This window comes from Cupressus sempervirens, chromosome 1 (assembly GCF_028749045.1).
Source record: "Cupressus sempervirens isolate cs-2001-9-10 chromosome 1, ASM2874904v1, whole genome shotgun sequence".
Classification (NCBI taxonomy): Eukaryota; Viridiplantae; Streptophyta; class Pinopsida; order Cupressales; family Cupressaceae; genus Cupressus; species Cupressus sempervirens.
In genome coordinates this window covers 873,152,975-873,174,190 of record NC_143118.1, presented here as the reverse complement: position 1 = coordinate 873,174,190, position 21,216 = coordinate 873,152,975, and the positions used below count along the sequence as shown (strand labels likewise).

The 21,216-nt window shown below is 32.6% G+C and overlaps 1 protein-coding gene across 1 annotated transcript; it reads right to left on the bottom strand.

Moving 5' to 3' along the window:
- Positions 1 to 5,418: 5,418 nt before the first annotated feature.
- Positions 5,419 to 11,340, bottom strand: LOC149580607 (subtilisin-like protease SBT5.3). The gene is made up of 11 exons (XM_089814274.1): positions 11,207 to 11,340; positions 10,156 to 10,253; positions 9,865 to 9,962; positions 9,520 to 9,696; positions 9,298 to 9,409; positions 7,602 to 8,127; positions 7,331 to 7,428; positions 6,995 to 7,237; positions 6,761 to 6,875; positions 6,433 to 6,649; positions 5,419 to 6,268 (listed from the first exon to the last, which is right to left on the bottom strand). Exons 1-11 carry the CDS (start codon positions 11,282 to 11,284, stop codon positions 5,724 to 5,726), a joined length of 2,307 nt encoding a protein of 768 aa, XP_089670400.1. The 5' UTR covers positions 11,285 to 11,340; the 3' UTR covers positions 5,419 to 5,723.
- Between the last annotated feature and the right edge of the window lie 9,876 nt (positions 11,341 to 21,216).

Here is a 21,216-nt window from a genome sequence, read left to right as displayed (position 1 = left end):
ATACACCCATGAATGTATGGACTATCAAAGGCATTCAACATATTGCTGCCAAAGGAAAGCAAAAATAACCAATACTCAAATCACATAATTAACATGGAATGTTTATATCATCCATGGAATGAAGTAGATGCCCAAAATTCCCTAGCAGACATAATAGTTATATAATTGGAATTTAATCAATGGAAACATCTCAACAATCATTGCTAGCCACCAAAACACAGATAAATAAGGAGAGATACAAATGACAAATACCATTGCCGCATGCAAGGAAGAGCGAATGAAAAGAGTGGTCAACTAAAGGAGTATGTATGTGCAAGAGACCATGTCAATTCTATGGGAGTAAGTACAGGTCACCATGTGAGGGACCCACTACTAATGGCCTGACCTACTATTAGAGGGACTCATATGACATGTTTCAAAGTCAATTCTTATGCCATGTGGGTACGATGGACCACCTCAACATAAGCAATCTATGGAGTTGTGGGAAATTAATATAAGATCCTTCGAAGAGGTAAGTTTAGGGCACAAATACATGAAAGACCTACATCTAAGGTACATTAATACAATTTTATTAATGTGATTATTATTATTTTTATAATAATTAAGCATTGTATTTCTATTATTGGAACTATTAAATAAAGAGTTGAGTTATTATCATTTATTTTGTTTTTTATTAAGATAAACAGATTTTGAAGGGTACCTGAAACCCTATACAAGACTAAAGATTTTCATAAGTTCAGATACAAAGATACAACAAACAAAAGCAGAACCGGTCACACCTCGAACATAGGGTAACCAAGGTGACAAAAAGCCTATCACCAACCAAAAGTTAAGATCCAACAAGGGGGCAAAGCCAGATATATCATGATTTTCCCTTTGATTTAGAGCCATCCTTACACGATCGAAGGATCATTTCTAAAGGAGGAGAAAATGGTCTTGTGTTCTTTCTTTTTACTGCAGTCCAACCATCCTCCACCTTAGCTACCTCAACAATCCAATCCCCAAATGAAACTAAACAATGAAGCCCAAGGGAATCTGAAATACCAACAAACTTCTTAGAAGAGCTTGTTGCCAATTGGCCCCCCACAAAACTAGGAGGAAGGAAAGAGGTAGGGCCAAGAGAGGGAATAAGGTCCTAGCCCCCAACAAGACTAGGAGGAACATCCAGTACTAGGGCAGGAGAAGGAACATGGACCTCCTCTAACATTGGCACCGAAAGATCATCAGCAAAGGAAACATCCATAGATACAACTACTGAATCCAAAGGTACATCACTGGACTTAACCATCATGTAGTGTTTAGAAGAGGCCCTTGACCACCAAGAAGGTGGTCGCCTAGATTTAGTCTTCACAGTAGCACAGCGAGTAGCAATGTGAATAGTCTTATGATATTTTTTACAATGGAAAGAGATACCTTCATAATCCAATATTAGGGTCCAAGAGCCCCTCGAAGAATCCAAACAAACCTTCTTAGGAAGGCCCTTAGAAATATCCATCTCTACAAGAAATTGAACATATGTCAAATGAAGGATATCCGAAGTGTCTGAGTCCACATATAAAAAATCACCAATGGTAGCCCCAATAGCTTCATAAACTGAATCTAGCCAGAGATACATCGAGAGATTTGATATCTAGACCCAGATAGGAACCTTGTTAAAGGATTTAGTTAGCAGATCAAAATCCATATGCCACAATTTGGCCATAAGAGGAAATTTGTCCTCCCATGAAAAACAATTATTGCACAAAAATAGTCTTCCTATCTTTAATAGAATTAAACTTTGCTATAAAAAAATCTTTAGCCATCGAAAAGATGTGGACCTCATTATCATTTATTTTGTTAGTAATAGGCATGAGTTAAATTACTAACATCTTAATTAATGTTAATATGTGTTTATGTACTACACAAGCTATTTTGCCTTGATCTTTTCCTTTGAGAATGTTATTACAAGTTGAGGGAGATTGAGATTTAGAGGGAGTTTGACATGTCAGTAGAGGCAACCTTGAAAGAAAGGGAGCACATAGAGGATGTGATTCAGTCAACCTTCGTTGATCTTGGTCTTATTGATTCAAAGGGAGTGAACCATGTTGAGACGAATTCTCTAGTGATCGATAAATTATAGTAGTCAAGAGCAATGGGATTCATGAATATACGTCGTGACTGTGTGATTTTAATGGGCCTACCCTGTGTGTACATCATGAGGAAGTGATGACTTCCAAATGATGTCACTTGTATTTGTGAAAGTTACTATAAGGTAACGATCTTACAATAACTTGCATGTCTTGTATCTCAACATTTTGAAAGGCCATTACTCAGAGTATTTAGTGAATATCACTGATATCCTTGGAAGCCAATACTCTTGATATCAAATGTGACATCAAACTTTATTTGGAGTACTTGGTGAATATCATTGATATTCTAGGAGACCAAGATCTTGATATCAAATGTGATATCAAACTTTATTTTGAGCACTTGGTAAATATCATTGATATTTTGGGAGGCCAATACTCTTTATATCATATGTGATATCAAACTTTATTTTGAGTAGTTGGTGAGTATCATGTGTTGATATTCTATGAGGCCAATACTCTTGATATCAGATGTGATAGCAAACCTTAATTTGAGTAATTGGTGAATATCATGTGTTGATGTTCTAGAAGACCAATACTCACGATATCGAATGCAATATCAAATGGTGGAAATCTTCTAAAATATCAAATGAGATATCTTTGAAATTATTATTTGTAATATTATGTTGAAGTAATAATTATCTTTATGTCGTTGTCCTTCTAAGCTAAGAGGGAGTGTTGATGTTTGATAGCTTCAGTTGGATAAACCTATTATATATAAGATATAAGGTTATTGTTATATGAGGAAATATATATATATATATATCATTTGTCGATATTCTATGAGGCCAATACTCTTGATATCAGATGTGATAGCAAACCTTAATTTGAGTAATTGGTGAATATCATGTGTTGATGTTCTAGAAGACCAATACTCATGATATCGAATGCAATATCAAATGGTGAAAATCTTCTAAAATATCAAATGAGATATATTTGAAATTATTATTTTTAGTATTATGTTGAAGTAATAATTATCCTTATGCGGTTGTCCTTCTAAGCTAAAAGGGAGTTTATATATATATATATATATATATATATATATATATATATATAATTAATTAATTAATTAATTAAAGTTGTTATTATATTTATTATTTGATTAATAATTAGACATGTCCATTCATGACAGTCACATTACACTTGCAACAATTCTCTAAAAATAACACTTAGTAAACCTTACAAATCTTTTAGGCCCTTGAACTCTTTGCAAGAGTTTGATTAATCTTGTTGGCTTGCACATCTTTTAAACTAGCACTTGCATGTTTTTGTGCTTCCAACGATAATGATAGGTGCTCAATAATAAAATTATTTTTTAAAGTATAATCTTATGTGAAAAAATTAGATTATTAATAATTTTTTATTTAAATAATATAATATTTACTTAAATCTTTTAAAAAGAGTAATAAATATTATTTATTTAAATTCAATTTATCAAATATGAAAAAAAAATCACTTAAGAAAATCCCATCAAAAAAACTATTATGAACAATTAATAAGAGAAATACAAAAAATAAATGAAAAAATAACGTTCTAACAAATATTCTATTGACTAAATAAATTATAGAGACTTAAAAATAATATTTAAAGAAAAAATATACTGATTTAAAAAAAAAAAAATGAAAATAATTTAAAAACTAAAACCTAAATCAATTTTAAAAGTTAAAAGTTGAATAAATAGAGATCAGAACATGAGCTAGATCAAACAATATCTTATGTGAACAAATTAGATTAGTAATAATTTTTATTTTAAATAACATAATATTTACTAAAATCTTTTAAATAGATAGATAAATATTATTTATTTAAATTCAATTTATGAAATATGAAAAGAATAATCATTTTTAAAAACTCCATCAAAAAATCTATTATGAAAAAATAATAAGAGAAACAAAAATAAAAATATGAAAAAATAGCAATGTTTCTAACCAATATTCTATTGACTAAATAAATTATAGAAACTAAAATACAATATTTAAAGAAAGGTTTCAAAATATCTCCAGAATGCTTACTGAGGCTTTTTGAAATCTCACTTATTTTTAAAAAAATTCGCAGATTCAGATGACTATGAAAATCAACAAGGCTAACTTCAAAACGTTGCTCAAAGAGGGTCATGCTACCTTTTTTGCGAATGAGGTTAATAATGGATTTTTTGGAGGCTGCACTTGGATAACATACATGTTTTCAATCAAACCCTTAGTAGGTTTAGCAAAGAGATTAAAAGAAGACCTCACAATGCTTCTAGTGAGATGGTTTACATGCAGAATCAAATTCAAGATCCGAAAAGCATGGTGTGGATGGATGGCCCCTTGGGCTGGGTTGCTGGGGTGGACACCTAGACTGATGTGCTTTACTTGGTGTCATGGTCTATGATTTTGTTCTGTTGTTTCGTTGTATATACTTCATTTTTGGTGGTGTGAGGCTTGGCCTCTAAAATTTGATACTCTGTGATCTCTTGTATTTTTGATCTCCTTATTTCTAATATAAAAAACTAAACTAATATTAAAAAAATTAAATTAATTTAAAAACTAAAATCTAAATCAATTTAAAAAATCAAAAGTTAAATAAATAGAGATACAACATTAGCTAATTATTTTTAAAAATAAATAGAAAAAAAACAATAGTTAAAAGTGGAGGTAACAACCAATAAATATCAAAACAAGAGTTAAAAGTGGAATGAGAAACCAATAAATAATTAACGAGAAAGATTTACAATTTTCTGGTCAAATTGACAACTTTTCAACCGACTCAAACAAATATAAAGTTCCCAAACTAAAAAATGTTAAAAAATTATGACTGAAAAAATGTTAGACAAATGATTTTTTATTAGAACATGGCTTTATTAATAATTTGGTAACTAATATTCTATTGACTAAATAAATAAAGAAAAACTAAAATACAATATTTAAAGAAAAACTAAACTAATATAAAAAATAAAATAAAATAATTTAAAACTTAAAATCTAAATCAATTTTAAAAATCAAAAGTCAAATAAATAGAGATACAACATTAGCTACTTATTTTTTTAAATAAATAGGAAAAAAAAAAAACAAATAGTTAAAAGTGGATATAAGAACTAATAAATATCGAAACAAGAGTTAAAAGTGTATGAAAAGGATTTACAATTTTCTTTTCGAATGACCCACAACTTTTCAAGCAAAAAACAATTTTTGAGAATAAAGTTCCGAAAAAAACTATGACTGAAAAAAATGTTTAGACAAATGATTTTTTATTAGAACATGGCTTTATTAATAATTTGGAGAAGAAATGACCTCTTTTATTACAACATGGCTTTATTAATAATTTGGAGAAGAAATGACCTTTTTTATTACAACATGGCTTTATTAATAACAATGCAAATCAATTATCATGCCTCTTACCGACATGGTTGGTTCTAGTTCAGAACTTTCCTTTATCAATTGTACCATACCCATAACTACAACCAGTATGGATTTCTAACTTTTGATACATCAGCACCTCACCAGAATCATTTTCAATTCCCATTACCAGTAAGGTCGGTGTTAGTTCAGAGCTCCACTTCATCAATTACCACAACCTTAATTTATTACCAGTGTGGCGGGTATTGCTTCAGAAGTTTTACTTCATTGCTCCTTTCACTACAATGGGGCTTCTCACCTTGTGATGGCCAGATTCCCATGTCCAATATCCAAATGCATAATTTTCTCCCAATTTCTTCTCTGGTTTCAGTAGCACATAGAATGATTTTTGCTCTCCCTTCTTTGAAAATTTAAGCTTGTTGGGCTTCAGCGCCACATGGAAACCTTGAAAAGAGCGTCCAATTCCCTTAAAAATTGCTGGTCCATCTGATACATATGTCACAGTCCTTCTCACGAAGAGATCCCCTTTCAGCTCCGAAACAGAAATAGATGGATAATTTAAGTTGTATATTGGTTCTCTGGATTTTGGACAAGAAAATGCTCTTCCAGTTACAATCTCCAGTTGAGTAGAATTGTAGCCCAAACTACAAAAGAATGAGTTATAGTCCTTTTCTGATGCATCATAAACTAGGGCAGGATCTGAAGCCATATTTGGATTAAGATGACCTGCACCATAGTTAAAAGGACCTGCTGTTTGGTTTGATGAATCCATAATTGGCTTTTTACTGTTGTCCATTCTGAAAGCTGTCATTCCAAAGCAGGAGAAAAATGAGATGCAAAGTTAAGTGAAATGAAGAAAAAAACAAATTTGAAAATTTGCACTACCATGAATTTCATCAACTTCTCCACATCTTTCGTAATGACATTATGTTATTTAACCATGCATGTGTTATTTTTGCTATGTATACCTGTAGTCATGATTGCTGACTTTATGGCTGCAGGGCTCCAATGAGGATATGCTGCTTTTAGCAAAGCTGCAACACCAGAAACATGGGGGCATGCCATAGAAGTGCCCGAGATTATGTTGAAGGGAACCTGTCTTTGATCTAAAGGATCATCATCAGTAGGAGGACTCAATCCTGACCATGCTGCAAGAATGTCCACCCCTGGCGCTGTAATATCAGGCTGCATTGGACAACTCAAAATGTTTTATTAAGAAATTCAAATATCCCCAGGTTATAGGATGATGGAATTAATGTAAAAGAAAATCAGAACTTTTCAGGCTTGAAATATGACCTTGAGTATATCTGGAGTAAGAGTGTTTGGGCCTACAGAAGAGAAGTCTGCCATAACTGGATTTGGTTTAACATTCAATGTGGTTTCGGGGGGAGAAATGTAAGCAACAGGGGACCTGCATGCCCACAATATGTTAGTGTAGATGTTCATGAGTTTTGATGCACCTTTACCAGCAATACTCCTTAAAGAATAGGGTTTGTAAAAGTAAATTAGCTGGCTGCCCTGAAAACCTACTTGGTTTTGTTGATATAACTATAAACTTCCGCCCCATCACTTGCAGTCAGCTGAATTGCGGGGAGAAAATGAGGGTCGTTTACGATTTCAGTGTCATTGACGTCATTGGAGAGAATCATACCCACTCCTCCTGCCATACGAACTGCATAACCTTTGTCAATTCTGTAATTGATACCACGAAGGCAGACAACAATCTTGCCTTTGACCTTGATGGGATCCAGAGCTCCCAAAAAGCAAAGTCGTCTGTAATATAAGGTTGCATTTGATTATTAAGAGCTAAGATAAGCACTTGTATGATAAAGAACTTACACTTTGAGATGAAATAATATGTCATACCCTGCAGTTTTATTTGCAGTCGAGGCTTTGACATCCACTGATGATACTAGAGGATACAATTTCTTCTCTGGCAAAGAGAACTGGGATCCACTTTTTCCCTGGCAACATTAATTCCCCAACTCAATAAAAAGGATTAAACTAGCATTTCAATTCAATGCCCTTCAGAGATTAATTCGCCCACTCTTCAATCTTTTCAAAGAGCATGACCTTGAATTTAAGGACACAACGTCTACAATTTGAAAATCATATGCCTAGAAATTTGAGAGCTTACCATATAAGTTTTCTTGTTACCGAGAGAAACAGAGGTAGTGATTATTCTATCACTGGTACTTGCTCCAACTGTTATAATCCACGGAGCCACATTTGTCACTGAACCGGCATATGGGCCACTATTTCCTGCAGAACAAACAACTACCTTTCCTAGTCGAGAAGCATGGTATGCGCCGATGGCGATAGCGTCTTCAAAGTAACCAACAGGAAAAGAGCCAAGAGAAACAGAGAACACATCTACTCCTTCATCAATGCCTGCCTCAAATGCTGCAAGAATATCTGCTTCAGAGCAACCCTCGCTCCAACAAACTTTGTAGGCTACAACTCTGGCATGAGGAGCTCCTCCCTTCGCAACCCCTTCAGCATATCCATACAAACTGGCATTTTTCACAAAATTCCCAGATGATGTGGACAGAGTGTGAGATCCGTGCCCTTCTACGTCTCGTGGTGTAGCGAGAGCTCCATTTTCGAAACGCCCATCTCTAGCCTCATGTCCCGCGTAGAAGTATCTGGCACCAATTAATTTCCTGGTCCACAATAATATTTCAGAATGTTAGAATAAGATCTATATGGTAATAATAATAAAAATAAAATTGAAAAATCTTCCCCCTAGCATGCAAAATCAATCTAAGCGTCAGAGACCGAAACACCCCCAATGTGCATACTGCACATCTGACCGCACAACACTATTCTTCTTTAAAAATCATATAACAGTAGTTCTGTACTGCGAATCAGTTGTACAGTTTTCTCAAATTTGATTGTGTGTAAGTTTTTAATATAAGTTTTTAAATTAAATTTCTAAAATACATTCTAAAATTGAAAATTTTAAAACAGATGTTGAATTTTTTAATTTACCTGCAAAATATAAGCCACCACTAAAACTATAACCATTAAAACTTCAAAGTGTAGTCAGAGCTTAAATTTATGAGAACTTCAAATAAGGTAGAAGTGGAACATTTATTTTGTTTTATCACAAAATCATGCTCCTTTCTGTCCTAGCAACTAAAAGAATAGTACATAACCTTCTTCTCTCCACAAACTTGAGCAATGTTTCATGGGATACCACTATCTAATTTTTGAAATTGGGAAAACATAAGGGTTCTTTATCGAAATTTTCATGATGAATTCTTCATGATCTAGATGGTTTCTATTTGAGCTGCCCCTATTTCATGAGAGTGGCTTGCCTATTTAAGAAATTACCCCACCAACTTGTGAACACTTTTTGCCACTGGTCAAATACTTAATTTCAAATTTTTTCCAAATAATAATTTGGAGCAAAAATAAATTTTGTACTTAGATTTTAATGTGCAAAGTATGAAAGTTATCATTTATTGGTAGAGTCTCAACTTCTTTAAATTGAGGAACTTAAATTTTAAGCTGAAGTTAACAACAAAATTAAAATATTTGGAACAATAGCAAGCAATTTCAGCTCTACTTTTTAGGAAGCCCTCTTCCATGAAGTCCCATCATTTATAAATGATTTTAAAATCTAGAAAACTTTTATACAATAGTACTATAAAAAGGAGCTTAAGATATGTTTTGAAAAAGAGGGTGGTCCCAAAGAAATTTAGAATTTCTATAGTTCAAATTACTGAGTGAAATTGGGGTGGAGCGAAAAACTTAAGAATGTTTGTTTAACTATTTATCAAATGTTTAATTTAACATTTTCTATAGAGATAAAGTTAAAGAGAAGAAACCTGTTGCAATTAGCTGAAGTGAAGTTCACGCCACTTTGACAGAAACCCTTCCATCGGGATGGGATAGGGCCAATCCCTTCATCATGGAAGCTTTCAGATTCTGGCCAGACACCTGATAGAGACCAAATCATTTCAGCTCTAATTAATTATTTATTATTTGATAAAATAATTGGTAACTTGATAAATGTCCTACTTTTAATGCTCTTACGAGAAGTCTCCTACCTGTATCCAAATGAGCTACAATGACATCTTGTCCAAATTTAGCTTTGTTCCAGAGTGAATGCTTTGGAATAATGGGATTATTTGGATCTCCTTTTTGTAGGCCCAGGAGCCTCCAAGATTCGGTTGTGTGCAATTGTCTTAGTCTGTTTGGAAATACTGATATGACCCCTGGGAGATCTGTTTCACCATTTCATCATAGCAACCATTTTAAAAAACAATGTGATTCCTCGGCCAAGATATTATCTCTTTTTCAATGATAACCTTAGAATTTATATAACTGAGAGATTTGTGGAAGGAAAAAAAACTAAATTTTAATGTAACTGGAATTTAGTTTTGATCATGTACTTGAAACAGCAGGAACATCTTCTTCATTCAGAAGGGCGGCAAACCCATTGACAGATTTAGTGTAAGAGTAGAAGATTGATTTCCTGGCTGCTGCCTTACTGAAAAAATAAATGGAATTTCACTAGGAGATTAGAGAAAAATAAATGATGCCTCAAAATCCTTAAAAGTTGCAAAGATCAAGAAGTAAATTCACAACAGAAAAATAAGTAATATAATATAAGCATCTAAATTGCATTTGAGTCCACCAACTTAACTGACCAAAACCACGAAAGATATTGATTGCATCCATACCTTCCTAATACTGATCCTAGAAGCGTATAGTGAGAATCCTCAATTAATTCTTGGTTCAGCTTCTGGTCATGGTGTCCTCCCATGTACACTATATAAGACTGCGATCATTCAAATATAAACTTTTCATTAAACCAAACTAAAACCTCTTTTAATATATCACAAAATTAATAGAAATAGGTTCTCAGCCATATGACATAGAGCCAATTATTTGCTCATTCAATCTTTTTATCTAAAGCTCACAAAAGAATATTAGAATCACACCACTTACATAATCTCTTTACTGTCATTCTTAACATTAAAAGCTATGAAAATGTAAGTCAATTTTGACTATTTAACACTTTTAGTCTATAAGAATCAAGCTTTAATCTGTGTTATCCTAGCCTTCACAAATAGATAATATTTTTTAAGTGACGATAAACTTAAATGCTTGATTAGCTGAAGCTACTCTCCACACATGAAAGACTTTAAAAATTATGCATTTAGGGTGCCCTACATATATACACTCTTTATAAAATAAAATAAAAAAATTTATTATAGAGAACTAAAACTGACTGAGTTTGACTAATCAAAGTAATTAGAATGAATATTTGTAATTACAATAAAATATTTAATTCTAAAAATAATTGTAAGTTTTGGTTTCAATCGTATGAGATCTTTTTATCATCAATGTTTCAGAACACACTTCTTCATTCATCATGAAGATATATCATAGAATGTGGTCCCAACCATTAATACATCACTTACAATTATCATAGATTTTGAAAACTTAATATTATTTACAAAGAAAAAATTAAGTTCATCAGATTTCCGCAACCATTGTGTGTGTGATAGTTTTTTTATCCATCCTCAGAATACAAGAAATCAAAGGCATTTTCTTTGCTCTCCTACATCACAATAATAGATCATGTAATATGATTTAAAAAAATAAAATAAACATGTAAGAAATAATTTTCAAGAAACAACAAAGTTATAAAACAATCTATAGGAAAAATTGATCCGAGAAAGAGAGAAATCACAAAATAATTGGCCATTGCAATTTCTTCCGGGTCACCTTTTGTTTGGCCAATGCTTCTGTGGAAGAGAAGGCCAAGATAACAAGTGCAACCAAGATTGCTGCAGTCTGGGCCATGTTTGCTGCAGAGCTTCCAGTAGATTTTGATTACGACCCATGGTGTGCTTATTTATGTAGTGTGGCAAATTTAGAAAGTAGCAGTTCTATTCATAGGGATTTTTGACTCAATTCTTTTAAAGAAAACTTCATCGAAGGGAGGTAACAGAAAATACTACATGCATAGCTTGACATGTGTTACTGTTTACCTTGATTTGGGCGGATCAAGGCAATCCATATTTTTTGAAAAAAGGCTCTGTTTAGGCCTATGGATTACACTTTGAAATTTTCAATTCCTACAATTGCTCTTTGTCAATCAGTCAACCCTGTTGATTCCAGAAAAGAATGATCAAAACCGTTTTAACTGCGTGTCTGCATTAAATACATTGGTTTTAATACAAAATCAACAGATTGTACGATATATTAAAAGATTCTGGGAACTAATTCAAAAAATCATAGTGTTACTAATTTTTTATGAACATTTTTAAGTGTAAATAATTGATCACTCCCAGTTATCTCGAACTGTAGCAAAAATTATTACAAATTCATTACAAGCATCTCTTGTTGAGGTGTTAAATCCAAAGTCGAAGCTACGGAATAGATAATTATAGAGTAGAAGCAGAATTCGTTCAAATGTGTTTAACTGTATTATCTTGTTTTATTGTTTTCCAATTTTGCTATCTAAAGAAATCTGAAGCTTTTTATGAATGCAACTGCACGTCTTGCGTTCAGCTTGGCTTAACATGCACCAGCATATTCTGAATCGAAGCTCTAGTTTTCTTCCATTCTATGTTCTGATTTCTTCCCTTCATTCCTCTCTCGGCAGTGTCATGATACCAAATGAAAAATCTTTTTTTTCTTTCAAATAAATTGTGTTTCTTTCTTATTTCTTACGCCGAAGGCGTACCTATACTGAAGTGAATGGATTCACTTCTTGCATCAACGATCCACGTTACATCTTGAGGCTTGCAAGACGATTAGAGAAATCTGAATCGTCCGCTGGGTTTTTCCATTTTGCTAGAGTGCATGAATGGTTAAACATAATAATTTCCATTTTTGGTGCCTTCGAAGTAATGGGCGAGGAAAATGAGCAATGGAAAAATAATGGTGTAACCGTTAGTGGGAATTCCGTACGCATATCCAGCAAAGCCGATGCAGATGGTTATGACGTTAGTTGGGAAGTCACAAAAACTTATCTCTGTCTCTCACAAACCTGGTGTTCCTCAAAGGTCATTGCCCTGAACAATTTCTAGACGACTGACCCATTTTCATCAAAGCAATTTTCTTGTCTTCTCTGTGCAGCTGCGTTTGTATTCTGGAGATTTTCATAGCTGGCAGTATCCAGGTGTTTGTAGAAGGCCCGGACGATGGCACAGGTGCAATATCGATGGAGGCAACACAAACCCTTGAACAGATAAAGCTGCAAATCCTATGGTCAATTCCAGGATTAAATTTCAATTCCGTAGAAGCAGCTTCATTATATTTCTCCTATGGTGGGAAGGTGATTGCAAATGGCTCTAGCCTGTTAGATTTGGATGTGCACAAAAATAACCTTGTTCAGTTGAGGCAAAGGCTTTGTGGGGGCGGGCGGGGTGGAGGGGCCACGGGTGTAGAATTCCGAGATTGTTATCTCAATATGTACGCGGTAAAAAAACCAGATAAAGTTGACCCAAATGAATCGAGAACACGAGACATGCACCACCATTAAAATCATTTCATTCGTTCTTTCTCCTCATTGGCTGCACATCATTGCGCTAAGGACGATATCCATTGAACCACGGTTGCAAATGTTTGTTTCATTTGCTTAGTTTTCTGAGTCTCCTATTCTGAAATCATCTGAGAATACATTCAAAGATGAGAAGAGATCACAACTATCATAGGAAATCTCATTTAGATTTGATGAGGTATTCTGTGTATTAAGTTCATTTTCAACAGAATGTGGGAATTGGTCATCTATTAAATTGGGAGTAAGAAAGTGAGAGATTTTCTCATTGGATTCAATCGGCTGAGACTTTGAATTTTGTTCCAGCTTAATGTCGACCAACTCATCTGCCATTAATTCATCTGTCCATAACTCACACCATGACCTGGAAATGTTTGTATTACTACTACAATGTCATTTGATGTTATGATCTGAAATCACTCGGCTTGGTCTTCGTTTCAGTTTTTATCTCTGCAGTTTTTGCCAAGCTTACTCGGCACCTTCTTCTACCCAGCTCCACCCTACAGTGGTGACCGAGCTCACTTGGCCTCCACACTGCCGAGTGCACTCGGCATCCATAGGTGTCGAGTTGCCCTTCAAGTGCCGAGCTCATTCGGCACCCTCCTGCCACTTGGCTCCTTAAAATGCCGAGCAAAACTGTTACTCAGCACCTTCACGTGCCGAGCAAATTTTTAAAATTTATGATTTGATTTGTTTGATTTTATTTCTCTCACAAAATACTCCTTTCTAAACCTCTTTTGTGGAGATTCTCTATTCTTGATACAATGTCATAGGAGCAATTTCGAAAAAATGATGATCATTTTTGGGATCATGAGATGCACACTTGGCTTTTCCAATAATTTTTGTTTTCTTCATGGGGTGCTCTTGGTTCTCTTTTTTCAATCTTTCTAAACTAGCGGGTATTCCAGTAATTCTTTATCTCGTTGTCTGTTCGACCAAGAAGACGTCCAGCTATTAGAGACCATCTGCATAGTAACACAAACTCAATGTGACAAGGCAGAATTGAATGTTCGTGAGATTCTTAGTTTAAAATAGAAGAAATACGATTTTCACAGCGAAATTGGCTAATTGTCCCGGTGGATATGCCATTGATATTTTGAAGAATCTGGCAAAGTGCTCAACTATCAGCAAAGTAGTACTAAATACTTAAAATCTTTTAGATTGCCAAAACTAGCTGGCAGTGAAGATAAAATTTGGACAGTATAAATATAAATACTTAAGCAAATGCAGGCCAGAACTCTTTTGGCAAACTGCTACCAATAAAACATGTTGGACTTATTACATTAATTAGCTTAATTAGGTTAGTTTCTATGTTTAGATTCAATAAATAAATAAGCTAGATATTTAATTGTTGGGAAGTTATTCTGGTAAGTAGTTTGTAAAGAAAAAGAAGGTGTTCACATATCAATGTGAATAATTCAGTTTGTATCAGAATGTATCCAATGACAATCTAAGTCAATAAAATTGGTCCTTTTATATTTTAGCACTTTCAAAACAAAAGGAAAACACTTTTAAGACTTAAGATTTTGAAGACATCCTATTGAAGTTGGAAGCCATTGCAATTTGTCAAAGTGATGTAGGATAAGCTTACTCAATTGCAAAGGAGGTTGCACACAAACATCATTATACTCAATTCAGTTCATTATTATACTGAATTCAATTGAGAAAAATATTTGCATTTTATTTTGAATTAAACATACAATTTTTTGGAGTATCAAATGGAACTTCTCTATTGTCTAACTCAAGTTTTAGATTATGTAATTTATTTATTTCTTATTTATTTTAAAAGTTTGAATCAATATCTTGTATCTTATATTTTGGAGTATCAAATAGAACTTCTCTATTGTCTAACTCAAGTTTTAGATTATGTAATTTATTTATTTTTTATTTATTTTAAAAGTTTGAATCAATATCTTATATCTTATATGGGCTTGTTTATCTAGCACAATTCCTAAAGAGAGTTTGTATTTATTGGAAAAACATAAGAAAAATTATGAAATGGGGCTAATTAAATTTCCGTGAAGATGAAAGATATGGTGATTTGCAGTTAACTTTGTGTTGTTGATTTTGAATGAAAATTGGCATGAAAAATTAGAATAAAACTATTTCTTACAATTTAGATAAAAATTCATATTTTTATTCAAGTTGAACAATTATATAAATCTTACTTTTTCTTCAATTTATTGTTGGAGTACATAGTGTTTTACTTTCTACTCTTTGCTTAAGTTTACATAGGTCAACATATTAATGATGTAGATGAATATTATTCTAATCAAGATGACATGGAGAATTACACTCAACTATCAACCCACATCACATCACAACATCATCAATCACAAATCCCAAGTGTGAAGCCTATCTCTTCAACCATCACCAATATCCTCTTTTTGGAATTAAATTGAAAAACATGAGTAGTTGAGGAATAGGGGTGTTCCTGTTTTAATGTCGGCATATCAGGGGAATATAATTACCTTTTTAAAAATAGTTGATCGGAATTTTTGGTCTTGATGAATCTTGGAGTAGTGTGACCTATTGGAGCTTGAAGGACTTTTTTTAATATTTAAAAACCTTGTTTGATGGAGATCTGATGTAGTTACTATTGCAAAATAAAGCCCTATGGTTGATATTTGTTTCATTTTAATTTAGCTAAACTAAGGCAAATTCTATGGGCAAGATGTGATAAAATAAATCCTGACCATAGTGTGAATCAAATCAAATGGTTTCAATGTATTGGGAAAAAATCTAAAATAGAAGGACATATAAGAAAATATTTGTATGCTAATATTTGAATATTTAGTATTTGCTATGTCACCAAGATTTGAGATCCATGTTTATGGAAGGAGAAAATATCTCATCACTATCTTTATAAAGATAATAGTTCCTAGTTTTCATTGATATATTTTGGACTGAACATCATATATATTCATTGCTGAATTTATCAATTAATCAAATGTGATGACATATGTAAGGAAAATAATTTTTTTATATATAATATATAGGTCGTTGGAGTCTAATCAATTAAAAATTAAGTTACATTATTTTTCATTCTTTTTAATTTATTAAAGAAATGTCAACTAATGTTTTAGGAAGGATAATTTTTTATGAAAAGTTTGTCAATGTAACAAATTGGGATCATCTTACACTTTCTAATAAAAATTGATTAGTATGGGGGCTATAATAAAAAATTAAATGTTTATTTCCAAGATATGCACATATTATATGGTTGTAGTATTATATAACCACATTGTCAATAAAGATATGATTGCATTAAATAATTATAATGCTATGTGAAAATAAATTGAAGTGTGTATGCATATATATATATATATAAAATCTCGAATAAGGCCACCTTGAATTGAAATCTAAGATCATAAGATACATGTCTAATAAATTACATATAAAAGAAGTATCAATTATCTCTTTCATTTATGATTTCATTCTTAGAAGGCCAGTATGCATTAATATCATTATGACATTCTTGTCTTTTATAAGGAAGATATTTCACATAGGGAAAGAGATGGTGAGAGTATAGATATAGTGAGGAGATATTGGAAAGAGAGATCTCGATCTAATTATCTTATTTTTCAATAATTAAAGATAACATAATTTTATCCACAAGAAATAATGACCAATCCAATACATCATTTTCTCTTAAGGACTCAATTATTCACCTTTAATCTACCATTTACTACAAATTCTTTAAATTTGAAAAAATTGATTACAATCCAACACAAACTAAAATAAATGTACATACCATTTGACTTCACATTTATCCATCGTAGTGAGATTTAATGTATGATAAGCATAGTTGTAGTTTGATGGAACATGGTAAAAAATAATCCATCATCAATATTGTACAAATTTTGTCAAACTAGTGAGTGAGGGACAAAGATTGAGAAGAGATGGATTTGAGTGAGGATGGGAGGGGGAGAAGAACATAAGGAAAAATACTTAGTTAACCTTTCACATCTATTCAAAGTACCAATTACACACTAAGGTGGGATTATATTTTAAATAGGTAATGGGCCAAGGAAGTATAAAAGGTGGAATTTTATAGTTTTATCTTCCTTGAGTGCCAATATTGGTAAGAAAGAACAAAGAAGAATTAAGTAACCAAAACTTTATATTATGGGAAATTTATTTAGTCTAGAATATTTATTACTAACTTTAATATTAGTCATGGCATTCCTAATTTATAAATGAATGCATTTATATGGGTTAAACAAATAGACATAGTCTTCCATTTGATTTATTGTTAGTACATAATAAATTTCATCTAAGATCAATGGGCTTTTCCTCCTCATCTTTGTTGTTTATTTGATAAGTTTTAAACCTTGGTTATTTAATTATTTGCCAACTTTATAGTATAGGGTTGAGTAATTTATATTTTTAAGCCTCCTTTTTCATTAAGGGCCTATTTGGCAAATTGGGATCTGAAATTTGTATTTTGGATTTGTTATTTTTGAATAACAAATTTTGAATTTGTTATTCTATACCCATTTGGTTCGACAAAACTATAATTGGAATTACAGTTGATTTGAAATTTGAAATTTAGAATTTGGAATTACAAATGAAATTGAAATTTGAAATTTGAAATCCTTGAGAACCTCTAGATTGCTGAATGGATGGAGATTGCTACCTAAATAGAATTTTAGCATTGAACTTAGTTGAAGGCAATTTTTGATGAAATTCACTTCCTCATCAGATCTATTTTGGAATTATATTATACACTCACTTCCAAAATATAATTCCAATGTGTCATACTGCATTATCAAATTTTGATCTATTTCCTCCCAAGTGCTTTCATTTGACTCCAAGACATAGGGGAACTCATATAGAAATCACACCATTGCGTGTAAGAGAACCTTTACTCAAAAGTTAACCCATACCTCTAAGATTGTACATGTGGTAAGACTTTGTCATTGGTATCTCACGAACTTTCCTAGCTCATAGTATAAATGTGCTAGCAAGATATATCCCCATGCATAGACTATCAACTTTCTCTCCATATTATGTTTGACTATATATGTGCTAGAGGAGTCAAGAACATTGTACCCTTTGTATTGGGTATAACTTTCATGGTGGTAAATAGCATAATCTTCCTAAGTAGAGGCATCTGCCCATGGATGATGCACTTAAGGCACACTTGGTTTGGCCTCTATCTGTTTCTGTGTGGAATACCCATGCAATACTCAACATCTATCATGATCTTAGTGGGTGATCAGTGTACATGTGGTCTCATTGTTGGTCCATAGATTGGCAAGTGTAGGATCTAATACATGTGCTCTAAGTTCATTGTCATCTCTCCCACTAGTAGGTGGAATGAACATGTGTGAAGATTTCTTTCTTCAAGTCTTGTTTGTAGATGATTTTTTCTTTAGATGTTATCATGGTATCTTTCCTTTATTTTCCTATAGATTGGTATTGTTTTATGGGACATTTCATCTATAGGCATGTTTTTCTTTGTTATGTGCATAACCTTGTATTTTTCTTAGTCATTCATATCTTTGATATATGCTTCTCATATGATGATCTTCAATAGCTTCTTTTCATCTATAGTATTCTTTTCAAACATTATTAAATTACTTAGAATTGATTATTCCTCTATCATGTAGTATTGTATTTCTCTTGTTGGATATTAGGTGTTTAAGTTTTGTGCATGGTTATCAATTTTTTCTTATGACTCATCCTTTTGGTCATCAATATCTGATCATATAATCCAGTATAGATCTATTTTCTTGTCCCACACTTAGTGAGCAAGACGATTTATAAATTCTTCATCTTTTTTCTTTAAGACCTTATTTTTTAATATGCTTAGGTGGAACTTATTTATTATGTGAGATTGTTCTTTTCCTTATGAATAATGGTGTCCTACATATGGATCTCTCTTTTGCAAGAGGTGCATTCCCTAGGTCATCACCTCTTTTTTATCAAGAAAAGCTATGACTATTATACACTTTCCCTTGTTTGGAGATTGTTAACCTTAATCTAAGGGAGCTAAATAGGTGTATTCTTATTCCTCTTCCCTTGTTCTCGGAGATGTTATCTTAATCAAGAACTCCTCTTAGGTGGAGGTCTTGTTATTAACATTTCTCCCTTTTGAGGATCTTCTTTACATAAGTGATATATCCTTTTTACATTTGTCTATGTTCTTAGATTGTACGAGTTAAGGCTCTTCACTATGAATGTAGTTTGCATTCTTGTTCTAAGGATATCTCCTTGTTATGTAAAGTAGGTATATGCTTTCTCTTCATTACCATGTCTAGTATCTAGTCATAACTAGAAGGGGGCATACATACGTCCTCCTTGTATATAGTCTTTCTCTCATGAGGTCAAAAATATGGGTTCTAAGCATGGATTAGAGTATTTTAGCCCTAGATGCTAGGTATGCAAGTTCTAAATTATTCTCAAACATATGTGTACACTGTGGAATCATGTATTCATGAGACCTTAGTGCAGAGTGCAATCAAAATAATAATGAACTAATCTATACCCAAAAAATCAATGTTAAACAAATACTCCAAAAACATCTCATGTTTCCCTAAGTACAACTGCTAAAATTGCTCTCAGACTAGCATCTTAGTGATAGTTCTAGAATGGAAGTATGCTACGAATGTAACTCTACAAAATTCTATGCTAGATCTATATGAAAATGTGGATTATATGAAGATAATAACACTAAAATTCTAGAATATGTTCATGCATGAGACTAAAACAATGCTAAATTATGCTAGATAAATGCTAAAATGGTGGTAAAATGATCAATAAAATGAGATTAATTCTCTATAATAACAATGCTAGATGATAGCTCTAGATATGCCTGTAGTGCAAATGTATAAAACTTGGGTCCTTTTGCTCTTGAATTTCCCTCCTATCTATAGGATTTTAGAAGGGGTTGGGGTAAGGATTAGGATTTTACTTTTCACTGGAGGGTAATGGTGAAACTTTAAATATCTCATAAGGCACCAAGAGAAAAAGTCCAACAGACTTAGTTTGTAAGGATAAATGAGGATTTTTCAATTCTTTTAATTTCAAAAAGGAGGAATTTCACTTTTGAGAGGATAAATGACTTTGTTGATTTATTAAATTTTACATTTACTTTTAACTTTTGTCTTTACCTTTTACCTTTTTATTTTATGATTTTGTGAATTGTTTTTCTATTGATATCTAATTGAAAGGATCATTTGAAAAGAGTATTGTTAAGAAGAAGATTGTTGAAGAAGACCTTGTGTTTCAATCATTGTTTTGTCACTAATGTTAAATCTATTATTTTTTGGTAAGACAATTGTTTATATGTTTCAAGTACTATCACTTAGTTGATTGATGAGGAGGATTTGATCAACAAGATGTAACAAAAGCACCTAGGAAAGGTTGAGTTATGCTTATGTAATGAAGTACAAGGATCAGTTAAGATAGTGATGACATGATGTATTGATGATCTACTTAAGGTTACAAAATGGTTGGCTAAGCTTAGAAAGTTTAGAAGAATAAGTTAAACAAAGTTTGTTTGCCAAGCTTGACCGAGCGGATAGTAGGTGTCAAGCAAAGTTAGTACAAGCCAAGCAGAAAGTTAATTGGAACCAAGTGAAAGAAAATTTTAGTGGATGTTGAGCAAGGCAATAGATGTCGAGTGAATTTCAGTTGATGCCAAGTACTAGTAAAATATAGTTGATACCAAGTGATTTTACAGTTGATGCCCAATGACATAGTATGTGCTAAGCATCAAAAGATTGATAATTCCAAGTTGTTGCATTATAACAAAGATCAAAGATTCACCAAATAAAAGATGACAAGTTTTTTTTATTGGAACTTATGAACTAGGACGAAGATAAGACTGATGAGCTGGTGGCACATAATTTTATGCAAACCATTTTGGAGTTAAATTCAAATGTATTCTATTAGAAGTTTCTAGAGAAGACAAGATATGGGGTGGATACATTGTATCCTACCTAATCCATCCAAAACCCTAATTTAGATGATGGATAATGAGCAAGAAAATGTTATAATTTCCTACGTATAGGAATGTCTAGTCATGAAGCAAAAGAGTTAGAGAGAGTTTGGTGTGAGAACCTAAGGAGAGAAGAATTAAGGGTTTTGCTTCATAAACTGACCCAAGAGAAGTGTCTACAATGGTGTGCTAAGAAAGAAGGCTTAAGGAGATGAATGCTTGAAGGGTGAATGAGCTGTTAGAGCTACAAAGAATGAAATCCAAGTAGAATGAAAGATTAAA

Bases quoted from the DNA above. Each gene is read 5' to 3' on its own strand.
- LOC149580607 (XM_089814274.1), bottom strand. From the start codon at position 11,284: ATGGCCCAGACTGCAGCAATCTTGGTTGCACTTGTTATCTTGGCCTTC. The intron at 9,697-9,864 runs GTACATGATCAA...ATGGTGAAACAG, and splicing joins AGATGTTCCTGCTGTTTCAA to ATCTCCCAGGGGTCATATCA. The intron at 6,650-6,760 runs GTCATATTTCAA...TGTCCAATGCAG, and splicing joins TTACTCCAGATATACTCAAG to CCTGATATTACAGCGCCAGG.